The sequence below is a fragment of the Falco punctatus genome (genome assembly GCF_963210335.1).
Source record: "Falco punctatus genome assembly, chromosome: 1".
In the NCBI taxonomy this organism is placed as follows: Eukaryota; Metazoa; Chordata; class Aves; order Falconiformes; family Falconidae; genus Falco; species Falco punctatus.
The window spans coordinates 86915222-86930144 of record NC_137580.1 but is presented as its reverse complement, the minus strand read 5'-3'; the positions used below and the strand labels follow the sequence as shown (position 1 = coordinate 86930144).

The window sequence follows — 14923 nt, the reverse complement described above, 5'->3', positions numbered from 1 at the left end:
TGTTATTCTGGCATTTGACCAATGAAGACAATAAATTGATTGCAGTTCCGTTGCGCAAGAACAGAAACTGTCATGCCAGTTTCAACACCACATTTATTTATTTGTCTGTTCTATTACTTTCCTTTTCCTCCCACAGGGCATAGGAACATGAAACACCGTACAAATCGGATGACATTTTGTCTTCTATACTTTCTTCTTCAAATATGACTTAAAAGTTTGTAGTATTAAGGAAATATATATGTAACATGATATTACATAATAAAATATAACTTATAGGAAATTAACCTATGCTTCTAAAATACATCATACAATGACTAATCAATTGATTCCTGATGTACAGGGCCACGTCCAGAGCTCCTAGAAGTGGAGCTGTTGCCACCAATACTGAGCTCTGCTTGGGGTCCGGCCTGATACAGTCAGCAATATGGGAGAAAGGGACCAAAACCCATTTTCATACTTAATCTTAAAATTACACTCATTTCCATGTCTCAGTTTCAGAAGACACTGCATTTTAATTTTGCATCGTTACCTTGGATTTAATTAAAACAAAAGTATATGAATTCTTTTCTTACTCTACAAATACTATATTTCAATTAAACTCCAATAAAAGAAATATATACAGGTATTTTATTACACACAGAATTTGTAGGTTTGTATTTTATTTTGTTTTGGCCATACTTGAAGTAAAAATGACTGCTGTTTACAGTCAGAAGTCCTCAAGTTCCTTTGAATATGAAGGTTCCTAAAATTCAGTTCTTGCACATTTCATGGGAGGAGACACCCAGTAGTGACTCTTATGAAGACACAATGAAGCAATATACTTTTCACGTACTTTTAAAACTTCTGCTGGTGTTCCTGTCTATATGCTTGCTTCTGCATTATTATTATGAAATAACCCCTATTGTATACGCCTTACCAAGAGTGAGATGCCTTGCAGAGGCAGCCAATTAAATTAAAATGCACTGCAAGCTGAGCTCAGACAGTGCTTTCCAAAATACTTCCTTTCACTTTGTTCACAGTTTACATTTCATAGACTTAAGAAGACAAGTACAAAATACATTCACAAAATACATATTTCTTAAAAGAGGAGAAAATATTCTGCACTTAATTGAACCGGCTAAGTACTTTGCCAGCATTGCTATAGTGGGAGATAACATTTATATCATCAGAATTTGTACCTGTTTCCTAACCCCCTTTTTTATATTCTAAACATTTGTTTCATAACAATTAAAAAAATACACTTTGAAACTGCAAATAGCAAACAGGATAAACTGACATAAACACAGAAAGAAAAATAACCAGAAGTGATTCCTATTTGTATCCAGCTCGTTTTACATTCTGAATTTTGGATCTGATCTACACCCACCCAAACTGCTAGATTATATTGCTGAGGCTGCTCAAATGAGGAAGCGTTTTTGCAGGATTCATTCATTGTACCAGTACTTCATGAAGCATTTTCTTTTTGGAAGGTTTCTGCTTCTGTGTAAACTACTGCATGTCTCTGAGACCAGCATTATTATGGGTCATTCTTTGTAGATAGAGAAATGGATGCAGGGACATAAGTGACCTCCCAAGGTGACACAGTCACTAGAACCGGAGTTAGATCTCCACTCACTGACTCCAGGCACAGCCAGTCTCTGCCTGTGGCCAGTGAGATTCACATGCCATGCAGTATTTTAAGAAACAAAGTAATATAGACAGTACTTTAATCTGCATCAATTTATTAGGCTAAAACTTCAAATCCTCATCCAGGTGAACTCTCAAGGTCAGAAGCAACTGCATTTCAGTAAAGACCACACCATTTGGTACCTACATTTTATTTTCTCCAAGAACCCCTTCAGTATTTAAAAAAGGGAAGACTTACTGTTATGTATGTCACTTTTAAATATATGAATCAAAGTTACAGATTATATTTTTATGCTATGAAATATCCCCCAAAATTCAAGCTTAATTACTAATAGTATGTGTCATTTGTATATTAGGATTCCCATCCAACACAGCATAAGTATTTGGATAAGCCAAGTTATTGGAGAGCAAGTAAGTCCAAGAAATCTAATAAGGATCATTATAATTCCAGTGCAAAAAGGAATGACATTTACAGGGCAAATATTACGTAAATATAAAATAAAATGTTTATTTTAACAGTTTAGGCTAAGCTTACACTTTAGATACAAACCCACAATCGTTCCTTCATGGCAGTTCGATCACGTAAGTCTATATCCACTTTGCATAAGCCCGTAGGATGCATTAGTTAAATATGCTCATCTCCAAGGCTCTGATACAAGAGTAGCCATACGTTAGACTGCTAAATTTTAACAATTTAGTTGTTTGTGAGGGATATTAATGAAAAGCTGGTCCCACATTTAACAGTGGTTGAATACTGATGATGCTTAATTCCCAGTTTCTAGTACTGACTATTTCCTATGTCCCGAACAGTTAGTTTCTCTATGTTTTCAGGAGTAAAGCTAACTACTATTTAGCAAATGAGAGAAGACCAAAGTTACCAAACAGAGCTACATAGTTTATACTATGACACTATGTTACATGTACACATGGCTCCTCTCATCCATGATAAACTACCCCTGACCAAAACAGTAGTGAAAAATGCAAAACTATTTCACCACATAAATTTGAAACTTTGAACAATTCTGCAGTACCTGAACTTGAACTCCCAGCCTTTGAATGTGGGCTGAACAGCCCCCTATTGTACCGCACTTTTATGCTGGCAGGAACTGAAGTGTCAATCTTTCATCAGATAATCAGATTATGTCATGTTCTGACCAAATTCATTAGGAAAACTTTTACCAACCCTATTATCTCAAACCAGAAAATCTAGATCAAAGTATAACCAATTTTACAGCACAATAAAACTGTTATAAATATTTAAACACTAATTAAAAGGCCTCTTTTGTTAAAAGTAAATAAATAATTGAAAGCTGCCTCTTCTTATAAATGCTATTGAATGCAACCATATTTTTCTCATGCTTTTCAGAAAAACAAGAGCTATATATGGCGAAGAGTGGGAAGAAATGCACTTAAAAGCAGTCATTTGAGAAGAGGAGGGTCGCTAGACTCTTAAATCATTTGCCTAAAGTAAGTCACACTGAGAGCTCATTCTAGTGACAAAGCATTAACCCCTGAATGTCTTTGCTAACTCCATTCATATCGGACAATCATATCTACTTACTTCGTGCAGATGTACTGGATGGATACCACATACAAAAGAAGAGAAGAAATACTTTTTAACAAAATCCTTATCAATGAGTAATTTCTCAATAATGCAATTATACTGTAATTCGTTTTCTTCCTAAAATATGCATGATCTTGTCTCCTAAAAGGCAGATAACCATAATTAAGTTTGGCAGATGTATTTTCTGCGGTTTGAGCAGATATGACATCTGCATAAAACAAACACTGAGCGTGACAGTACTAAATATTTTCCTTTGTCTCCATTTCAGGCAGATAGCAAGCATGGCATAAAAGGGAATTGAAGAATTCATATTAATATAATTAACAGCAAGGAACTGGGTTTAGACTACTCCATGAGCAGGAGCAGTGACAACAATAATGACAGGACAGTCCATCAATATTGATTTCACATATTTTTCAGTACTACAATCAGATTCTCCATCTGTAACTCAAACTTTAAAAGTATGATAATTTACGGAAAGGAGATTAATTTAGCCATTTTGAGTCAAAGACCTGTTTCATAGCTTCATCCCAAATCCCGTATATTGTTAGGATCCCTTTCCCCTTTGAAGACTTAGTGAATGATTGAAGCTTCTACTTTCTGAGAAGCAGATAACACAAGACTAGTAATCTGACTCTAAGCCACTGGATAAAGGCAGTTTGTTTCCTCTTAGCCCATCTGTCAACACCTCTTCAGTAATTAGTCCTAATTATTACAAAGGGCTAGCCTCCCATTCGCATTATTAAATCAGAAATAGTATCATAGCCAGGTATCTTTCAACGCCTACCAGACTGGCGACCTTCGATTTCATTGAATCTTCTATCAGTATCCGCCTTTGGAAGAGCCTCGGCAGTAATTTTAGCATCAGCTTCAAAGATGCAGATCCCACAGTGGAATTCCAGGGATGCATTCATATACACACCCACATCATGTGACAGGAGAGCAAGCAACACAATTGACCTTTGCATTGTTCTCTAAACTCCCGTGATATAAAACACACATCTCTATTTTATACAATAGAACTGTTTTTCGCCTGCGTGCTTAGAAGTGTCCTTTGAACTAAATGCTGAAAGGAAAAATAGTGAAACTGTGTCTGTAAAGATGAAGGTCAAATCTTTGTTACGAAAACAATACATCTGAAACTTTTTCAGATCAAGATAAATTTGCAAGAAGCAGATACTAACTAAAAATATGCATAAATGTATTTGTGTGAAGAAGATTTAGAAGGGGGGTTTTTTTGTTTATTTTTGCCTTAGCTGAAGTACTTCCCCAAAAACTGGAAAACAAAAAGGATGATGACACTGAAACTCTCACAGAACCAAAGCTCAATTAGCTGAGGCTTTAGTCAGACAGTTTTAAGGTCTTCATTTGTGTTAACATTTATTTAACTGAAACAAGAGAAAAAAAGAGATACTCTTAAGAACCAAACACTCAATTTCTTTTGATTAAAAGCCAAACATGTTTCCCAATAGCACATCTGAGACAACTAAGTGGAGATTTGTTTACACTGGATTTTTCATCAAAAGCAGAGTGCTAACAGTTTCCTCAGACGCAATGAGCCAACTGGAGCTGCACTGGTACTGTTTACGGCTTGTATAAGTATCTAACTAAAAGCTTGTGCCCAGAGCAGAGCAGCTACACAAATATTCAGAAATCTACATGTGTGAACAAAGCCCACATCCTCTAATTAAAATAGAGAATATTTTTGTTTATATGCTTAATATTTCAAAAAATAAAGCATACAAGAGACTTTTTTTACAAAAAAAAATTAAAGAACATATCTCTGTCCTATATTAAAGTGATTTAATGATAATTCTTCCCTCTTTGCAGATCTCCTCTAAATGCTACAAATGTTGATAAAACCCCCAATATCTAAATAAGTAATTTTAAAAATATATAAATAATAAAAGAGCTAGCTACAATATTAGAAGCAGTAGCCTAAATTTTTAGGGTTTGACTGATCAGGAATTGTGCAGGCACTGAACAGGGTATATGGGGACAATGCTCCAACCTTCAGGGATGTCATTGTAGCCCTGTGGTGTCACTAAAGCAGAGTGCCTGGAACATGGACCACATCCCAAGTTCTGGGCCCCTGATCTGTGGATGTGGTCCGCCCAAAGTCCCCCTTCTGTCTCATACTCTCAGTTTGGCCTACTTGGAACTAGCACAAAGGCATCTCAGTAGCACACAGTATTGGAGCATGAAGAAACTACTCTGATCCAAGCTTCTTGCATACTTGTCCTGCATACCTTCCTGCTAGAGTACTCATGGCACCATACAGCTTCACTGCACCTGGATAACTTTTCACTTTAGAGATAACTAAAACCACTGCCAAGAAAAATAAGCATACAAACTTAAAATTCATTTTCCAACTTGTACATTTTCCAAATAAATGCCATGTTAGTAACATGCACAGTAACAGGCAGGCATTTGACTATCAATGGATCAGACTTCAAAATACATTCATATTTCAGGTATTAACAATGCAGTATTAACACATGATACCAATTTTTTTCTTCATTATCCTTATGACAATTCAGTGTACTAACAATAAGAACATTTCAAAGGAAAACATTGTATGGTTCTAGTACTGCAGAAAAAAAAGGCCTGCAGGGTCACATGAAGACTTAGTGTGACTGTCGAGAAAAAAAAAAAAAGGTCCATCTAGCCTAGCATACTGTTTTCAGCAGTGGCATGTTATTTAGAGATGCTGTTTAGAGGAAAGACAGAAACCCGACTGCCTTTGCAGTGCATGGAGGAGTATGGGGGGGAAATGCACAATTGCTCTATTAATGATGTTACAGGGCACATAATTTCACTGTATATTTGTAGTCCTGCTGTCTATGAAATTGTCTAATCTCTTTTGAACCTGCTGATACCGTTGCCTATCTGAAGTTTCAGAAAATGAAGGATTATCTTATTTGTTTTAAACCTGATCTACTAGCTTCACTGAGTACCCCCTAGCCCTTGCATTGCAGGATTTGGAGTGCAACAGTTTAACATCCAGCTTTTGTATCACTTTCATGATTTTGTAAATCTCAGTGATAAATATAGTGCCTTTCTCTATAAAGAGTACCAACCTGTTCAATCTCTCCTCATGTAACAGTTATTCCATTTCCCCTGATCATTTCAGTTGCCTTTTTCTGCACCATCTCTAACTCCACTAAACCTACCTGGAAAAGCAGAGAACTGAGCATAGCACTTCAGATACAAGCCCAGTGAGGTTTTCCTTAGTAGCAAAATGACATTCTTGATGCGATAAATCCTCACTGACCCCAAAACTCACATGTCACTTTCAAGAGAGAAGTTACTTCTTTCTGCAACAGATTTAATTCCAGCTAATACACCTGGCAAAGAAGATATTTTTGCTCTCAGTAGTTTTAAGATTTCTGCTGCAGGGCAAGCCAACAGAGAAAAGGCTAAGTGTAAGGGTACTGTCCAAGGATCTACAACCGGAAGAAATAGCATAATATTTTAATAGTACTTCCTAAAACATGTAGACTTCCTGGAATTACGAGTTAAAATCCCAGAGGAACTGAAAATGTTCTCTGTCCATTCAAGCCTAGCAGATTGCTTCCCTACACCACTGTGTGTTTTTCGGGGAAGAATTTTAAAGGTCTTATCTGCTCTACATGAATGCTTGAGAGCTTTGGTCCATTTTTATAGCAATAAGCCCTGTAGCTTCTCTTGCTGACTGGGACAAAAATCCCTTTAATACATCATGCTAGCAGCTGTTTCTCTCCATTCCCCCTACACAAATTTAAGTGACATATTTCACAGTAAACCAGATCCTTCCTATTTTAAGGTTACTTCGTACTATACGGAAATATTAGAGTGGTAATGAGTTGGTCTTTTCCCTTGATTTTCAAATAATGTCATTAACTTCCACGGAAGTAAAAGTGTTTGGGTCAAAAAGAGGCAACATTTATAAAAGCATACGTGCACATGTAATCTCAAAAGAAAAGAGAAATCAGATGCCAGTAGGAAAAACAAAAGGAAATGTAACTTTGTTCCAGCTGCACGAGCCACCCAAGCACTGAGGAGGCAGCACTGAAATCTCCCCAAAACCGTGCACAACATTGTTGCAATGTAACCTCGGCACTACCATGGCCTCGCTTATGCCACCACATGCCCAAGCCTACCAGCAAGAATCTATGAGGACACGGAAGCCACCTCTCCCTGTGGTCACCCAAAAACGCCTGTCTCAAAACGGCAACAAAACGGATGGATCCCATGGCCTTTATCTGGCAGTTTTGCCCAAGTGCAGAGAGGAAGATGAGGCCCCATGTTCCCAGTGTAGTCCTTGCAGGAGGAAATGAGATCTGGATTTCATGACATTGCTGGCAAACTACCTCTGCAAAGCAGATATTCATTTTCAGATATTACACATTAGAATGTTTTATATAAATGTACTTCTGCAGTTTCCACTAAGGCCCAAAATACTTACATCAATAATTACACAAAGGTAACACCACTAAACTAACACTAATTTTAAACAGACTGCTCACACCGTGAAGATGTTCACTCACATCTACAACAGCCATGGAACATTACCTTAGCAACTGGCTTTAGCTCTCTCAAACACAAAAGTCTATAATAATGTGCTTTGTATAAAACCAGACTATAGTTTAACCTGCAAGGTCTTTGGTATGCTCCTTTTCCAAGTCTGCAAGTACTACTTTCAGGGAAGAAGTCTGTGCCAAAGTATATTATACCTACTATGGCAATAAATTCTTCATGGATGAGGTTTTATACATAAATTACCTTCATTTGCAGTCTCTGAATGCTCTTCTAAATTTTATGGGATAATATGAATTATGAGCACCCATGTATTTCTTGTAGGTATAAATGTGAGACAGATTTTTTTCTACTACATGCAAAAGATTATGCAAGCAAGTTGTACTCTACACCTCTCTGCCCCCACCCGCGTTGAACAAATGTGATAACACAGACCATTCAATTGCTTATGAGAAGTGTACAGTCTACTATAAAGATATATATGTATGAATTAGGTCTAACTAGCATTAAATATGAATCACATGGTTAAACAAAAGCATAAAAAATATCTGAAAGGTTTTTTCTAAACCTTATAAACCTAGATTTCTTAATCTGTTATTTCTTGGTTTAGTTATTGGTACATTTATGATTTGGCAAAATAACTCCTTTTAAATAAATTGTATATTTAAAGTGCATATTTTATATTTAATTGAAGCTACCATCGTAATCTTTACAAAACTTGGCTGCATTTCAGTGACTTGGCTTTAGGTATTTTGCTGGTTCTGCTGGATTTTTAAAACCCTAGAGATCTGTGAATGGAATGAGTCTGTTCACTGTTATTATTAGTCTCCAGTAAATACTGTTGGTGACCCACTGGAACCTAAATCCTAGCCATTCTTCATGTATCTGTTGAACACTGGGTGCTTTGGACTCAGTTCATACACAACACTTGCCTCAGAAGTGAATTTCCAGGTTTCCACAGGAGCTCCAATTTCAGGAATCACTAGGAATGTAAACTGGCAAACAGGACCCGGACCCCAATTCTGCAAATTGCTCTACCCCCAATATCAGAATCAGCTTAGTAGTTTCAAAGGCTTCGTAGGTCCAGGATCAGCCATTTTTCTGCAAGGACACACTCTTGGTCCACTGCATTAAAAAGCAACAACACTTTAAAATGCACCTACTCACAGCCACTGAAAGCAAGAGGCAAAAAAGCAGGAATGGTACAGATGGTATGGGAATGCTTGCCCTGCTCCCACGATAGTGGGGAAAGGATCAGGCATGAAGGCTCATCAACAAGATCAGACAAAAGAGAAAACACTGAATCATATTAAAGTAATTACCAGAAAATAAGACTTCTGTAAAATATTTGCAATCAGCTAGTTTGAGCCTTCAGGCTCAGTCTTGTATAGGGCTGCATGTAGCGGCACCACCCCAGGAGGCGCTCCAGGAAGAACGGGTGACTCACAGTCACAGTTCCTCCCTGGCTCCCTTCCTCTTGCATGGGAGAACAAATAATTTCACCCTGTCCTGAATGCAATGTACTCCCACGTTACACCTAACTAGCTTGATAGTACAAAAAGCCATGGTCCTGTTCCCTTTCTGCTTGCCCTACTTATAGGACCATGAGGGAAGGACCCCATAAGACCCCATTGTCTCTCCCATCTCCTCACACTCAAAACTCCTGTCTAAATCAACCATATGGGACACATTTACTTCCCACTCCTGCCCTGAGGTGCTACTAGGGACAGGAATAATCTAGCATGGAGATAGCATCAGCATGAAGGAGAAGAGAATCCTTGTTAGGAAGAACATATGTCGTCACTCCATAATGATAACCACATTTAATGGGCACAAGCATGAAGGCATGAATTTCAGATATTTTCCCCTTATTTTAAAAAATAGGGGGTTATTATAAATGCCTAATTATATTATCAGGCATTATACAATATTTATGGTATAAAAATCACTACAATTAAATGCTAAGTGCTGATTTCAATTATTTAGCAGTGGAGCAATAAAGTAAGCAAGTGCCTTTAAAAGGTTATTTTCACAGACTAATCACAGAATACGGAAAGAGCTACAAAATGACCTGTCAGGACCTTAGAAGTCCAATAGCAAGACGTGAGATTTAAGGTGCAATGATTCTCAGGCCCAGTGTCACAATGAAGCTCTGCATCCCTCAGATCCACTTCTTTGCTGCCAGCTTGAAATGGAGCTAGTATATGGAAAAAGAGAGGAGTGAATTCCCACCCTGACTGGGTTTAGAGTTACTATGTCACCTTAAAACTAGTCACTTGGGAAAAACAAAGGCTTATACAGACACTAAAAATATTAAAGATCTGAAGCAGTGAGGTAGTTCAGTCCACAGCGGCCATGTCAGCACATGCCTCTCCACTGAAGGACCTGGGCTGTGCTCATTATTGTTGGAAAACCTTGCGAGATCATATTAAAAAAAATAATTTTAATTGGAAAACTAGTTCCAAAACATAACCTTTATTGAGAAATATCATCCAAAACATAGGAAACAAAAGATACTCCCAGTACATATTCTCAATAAGCTATCTGTCATCGAAGGGGGGAAAAAGACTGCAATATTAAATATTACTGATTCTATTTCAGAGCTAAATAACAGTCTTGGACAAATGATGACAAAAACATCCAGCAAGCAGGAGTGAAGCCATGGGTAAACCAGGTGCTATACTGTCCTTAAGCAAGATGCAACGCATGCTGTCCTCGACAGATACCTCTGCCAGCCACTGAAGGGGCTCCTTCCTTTTTGGCATAACTGATGTTGCTTAAAGGAAAGACCTCCAGCACAGCTCCAAATCTGCAAGGCTCAAGTGCTGTCAGTGTGCCAGCCTCATCCATACAGGCCAAAATAATGGGTGGATGTAGAGCACCTAGACTGCCTTCACCTCAGCTGGGACCCTTGCAGAAGTTGGGATGGATGACACTGAAAAATTCTTCACATTTGGCATTACATTAAGAAACTTTTACATAAAAAAATGGAATGTGGCCCACTTCCACTCACGTTTCTGACAAACTTTTTTTTCTAGGTAGATTTTCAGGCAAACGGGAAACGTCCAGTTTCACCTAAATGTCCCGTAAACTAAATAAGGCTGATTATTCTTTGCTTCCTTTCATGCTGCTTCTTTACCAAGAACAAAACACAACTTGTCGAAGAACACATTTCAAAGCAGGAATAATAACCATTTCCAACCCCACAGCTCCATTTTTATTATAAATAAAAAACCCCAAAGGTCTTCCATTAGCTTCAGTGCTTGGGAGGGAGTGGGAAGAATGATGTGTTAAGCTGCAATGGAGGAAGTACACATGCCAACTGGAAAAACGGACTATAAAAAGCTTTTCTTACACAAACACAGGAGGAAGTAACCAACACCCTCAATTGTTGAAGTTAAAGGTGGGGGGCCTAAACACACAACTAGGGAAAAAAAAGTAAAAAAAAAGTCCCGAATGTTTCACATATTCCCAATTACTGTCTAATTTGAGAGCCTTGTTCAATAAGGTCAAACTGTTACCAGCAGCAGACATGGCAAGCCTCATGTAAAGTGCATAAATGCTGTGTATCATTACCAGGCTAGAGAGACCTTTCTACAGTTAAGGGTGTCTATCACCTGTTTATGTGACACAGCACTACAGACTCTCTCCCTCTCTGCAACCTGCTGCGAGTTGGGAGGAGAGCCCTCTGCACCTGGAACAAAGGAACAGAGTGCCAAAGAAAGGCCACAGTGCTGCACTGCGGGAAAAGTGTGTGCCACCACAGCAAGGCACTTATCCTCCAAGGGCCTTTACTAACCAGCAGCATGAGGGGAACACATCCCCTGCAGTCAACACAGTACCATGTTTGCCCAGCTGGGAACCAACATGGCATCATCTCATGTGTCAGAGGACAAAAGAATCAAAGGGTCTAACACAGGTGCAGCATTCAAAGTAAGACTTCAGAAAGTCAAACAGGCCCATCATAGAAAAGAAAATTTATTAGAGAAAATAGCTAAATACTGGCAGGCCAGCAATGCAAATTCTAACAAGGCAGACTATGGAAAAAGGAGGCAGACAGTGAAGTTGGCTGCAATGATTATACACCTCCTCTGGAGAGACTGAGGCATGGGCCTTTACACTGGGCAACAACCAGTCAGAACAAGCCATCACTGATACATGTGCCTCCATGACCCAAGCAACAGTCCCATACACCAAGTATTCTGATCCCTAGCAGACATCAGGTTTCTAAGAGAGAAACAATCAAAAGAGAGCTCCCATGATGATCTGCCACTTCAGTAGTCTCATCATGTTTCCATTAATTTTTTCTTATGTGTGAAAATATACTGGCTCATGGCATTTAGCAAAGTCATAACTTTCTAGTTACAGAGCTTGAAATTGTCAAAAATTATTTAGTGAGTGCAATGGAGCTAGGTCAGATCTTAGATCAATAGTATGCCGATTCTACTAGTCTTTACAAAATCACTCGTCGCCCAACCAGCCACTGTATAAAAGGACATTAAACTGACCTCAAATTAGGTATTGGTTTGGCTTTGTAATGACCCTGTAGCTTCAATGTCATTTCACTAAAAAACTTCCTATGTGGTTTTGAACATCTACCATTTATAAATGACTACAAATTAAAACCAGAGAAGACGTCACACAATATTCAAGTGGAAGCAGATAGCCCACATTCTCTCCTGCCTCCAGAATACATTAAGTTGTTTTGGAATTTTTGAAAATAACGATTAGAAACACACTAAACATTTGGACAACACAGACCCACCAATCTGGGATAAAACTTCATTCTTCTTCCTCTTCTGCTAACTCAGCAAAGGTGTTAGAATTGCTTTGCCCAGGACAACAAAATAGCAACGTAGCTGTAATTTGATCGTATGACACCAGGAGAGTCAATACAGAATAAACCAATATGCTTTGTCCCTGGTATTAATGGTCAATGCAAAACAGACCAGGATACAGGGTTCTTGAATATGTTTTATTTATTCTGCAGAAGCCACATAAAGAAGTTTTGCAACAGGCCATTTTCCTTCCTGAGTTCAAATTGAGAATCCATGGCTTTACAGATCTCTGCACAGACATGGCTCTGAGCAACCTCATTCCTAGATGGCTCCTATTCTCCCACATTCATGTCTGTGCTCACTTTCTCTCATTGTTTTGGGTGGGTTTGTTGGTTTTTCCCCCACAGTAAGTGTGCCCATGGGTCTTCTCCACAGCACTAAAAACCCTTGACATATCGTTTGCAGCCCTACTCCCACCTTCACACACCAACTAGGACTTTTTCCCTTAGTCTCACCACTTCCTCATGCAAAACTGGCACTGTGGATGGCCAACTTGTTTCTGACAATTTATTTATGTGTGGAGCATCATGCAATTCTACAATGTGAATTTTTTAAAAAAAAATAAATCCTCAAATGCCTACACAATTCTCCTGTTTCTAGTTCTCAAGAAGTTACTTTCTTAATATTCAAACTCAAATCCTGATGATAGAAACTTGCATTTTAAGGAGAGGCAAGTAGAAATTTCTGAACAACCAAACAAGCTGAACTATGCTTCTGGATACGTATTACAGTATCTTTTTCGCATCACACCTACTCTACTAAACATACAAAACACTGAGCAAGTGATAGTTTTGTCAGCCACCAGCTAATCAAATGAAAAATTATTAGGCTTAGAAAAATAATAAAAGCAGAAGCCAGCTGCGCATTTGTTGGATGAAAATCCCAGTGTCTCCCATGTTAGCTCATGTGTATTTCAATTTCTGGGAAGAAAATAATGGGAGTTTCTCCACCCTTTCTCATGTGAGCCATAAAACAGATTTATTACCTAGGATATATTCTCTGTTTTCTCCTGAGGAAAAAAGAAAGTGGTGGAACAAGTTCATTTTTTTCCCCTTCTACAACTAGGATTTTCTTTATAATAAACACAGAGCTTAATTTTGGTATCATATGGCCCTTCTATTTAATGCTCTGGTCACACTTTTTGCCTTTCTAAATCTTGACTTGTAGCATTTTCATTTCAGTGGGGAATCTACAGCTGCTCCAGCTGAGTACAAAAAGTCTGTCCTAAGATTCCTATCTGTTACGTTTTAAAGCAGAATCCTTCCCTCCCCTAAATCAAAGAAATTTAGCTTCTACTGAAAAACTATGGAATAACTAAAAATGTTAAACATTAGTGTATGTTTCTTTTCAAATAGCTCTTGCACAGCTTTATCTTAGGCCCAACAGTCACCCAACAGCTCTGGGAAACTTAGGCTGCAAACTCAGAGGTTTAGGACAGGGTTGCATCTCATCTGGGAAGGTTTTCCTGTACAAATTACTATTTTTTGACTGTAATGGTCACCTTCTGACCTTTAAAAATAAATCATGAAAGAGAAAATTTGCTGACTTTAAAGATTTTTTGCTCCTAAGACTCCTGATTTGCTTACAGTATGATGTTACAATTTTGAAGACTTGTGCTGGTAAGTCCATTTACAGAAAAGGTGGCTTCCCCTGTAACTTTCACTTTTCAGGTGCAGAAGAGACTGATTTGTATTTTAAGTGCTTCTGAATCATGACATAGCCTAGATTCTCCAGTTTAGTGGTCTGGAAACTTTCAAGGCTAATATATGCCCTTTTAAATTACATCCAGTAATACATCTTTTTTAAAGTAGATCTGTTGACTCTAATATTTGTAGCCTAAACATGCTCTTCAATCTATTCTTGATAACTGGCACCTATTGTTTAATAATTCACTTTTCTCAACATGGCAAACCTGACATCTCTCAAAATTCCAGTTCTTTTACATAATCCTATGACATATGAGCATTTACACCAAGTCATAAACACCATTAAAACAATTTTTGAAATTATGAGCTATGCCACATTAGCTCCATAGAATTAAAGTGTAACATAGGAAGTGCATTCATTACAGTTGTGACATTATTTTTATTGCTTATGAACAGCAAAAAATCCACTTTTGATCACACAGCTGTGCCAGCACTGAGCTCAAAAGGAAGCTGGCTTGCATGGGCAAAAGTTGTGCTGGTTTTTTTTGTAGTTCTATTTCTTTCTCATTGCTTTGCGATCACTTTTACTGCTCCACAGAGACCAACAGTTTGGGGGGAAAAACCAAAACAGTAGCTAAAGTAGTTTTCAAACTATAACTAATTTGAAACTCTTCAATTATACTACCAAGTATATTCTAGTGCAGTCAAACTGCATTCTTAAAAGAAAGCAT

The 14923-nt window shown here is 38.0% G+C and overlaps 1 protein-coding gene across 10 annotated transcripts in view; it reads right to left on the bottom strand.

The window, feature by feature from the left end:
- GNB1L (G protein subunit beta 1 like) overlaps positions 1 to 14923 on the bottom strand; it is a 44409-nt gene that overhangs the window by 25694 nt on the left and 3792 nt on the right. For 4 of the 10 annotated variants that reach the window (XR_013925775.1, XM_080373982.1, XM_080373985.1 and 1 more), the window contains exon 1: positions 3978 to 4197. The exons of 5 other annotated variants lie outside the window; for them this stretch is intronic. Coding sequence is in view for 3 of the 5 variants with exons in the window: in XM_080373982.1 (XP_080230108.1) it covers positions 3978 to 4100 (123 nt within the window). In the remaining 2 variants the exon portion in view is untranslated. Of the gene's footprint in view, positions 1 to 3977; positions 4198 to 14923 lie in introns of those variants that run through there. One more of the 10 variants, XM_080373990.1, reaches the window with a different exon arrangement.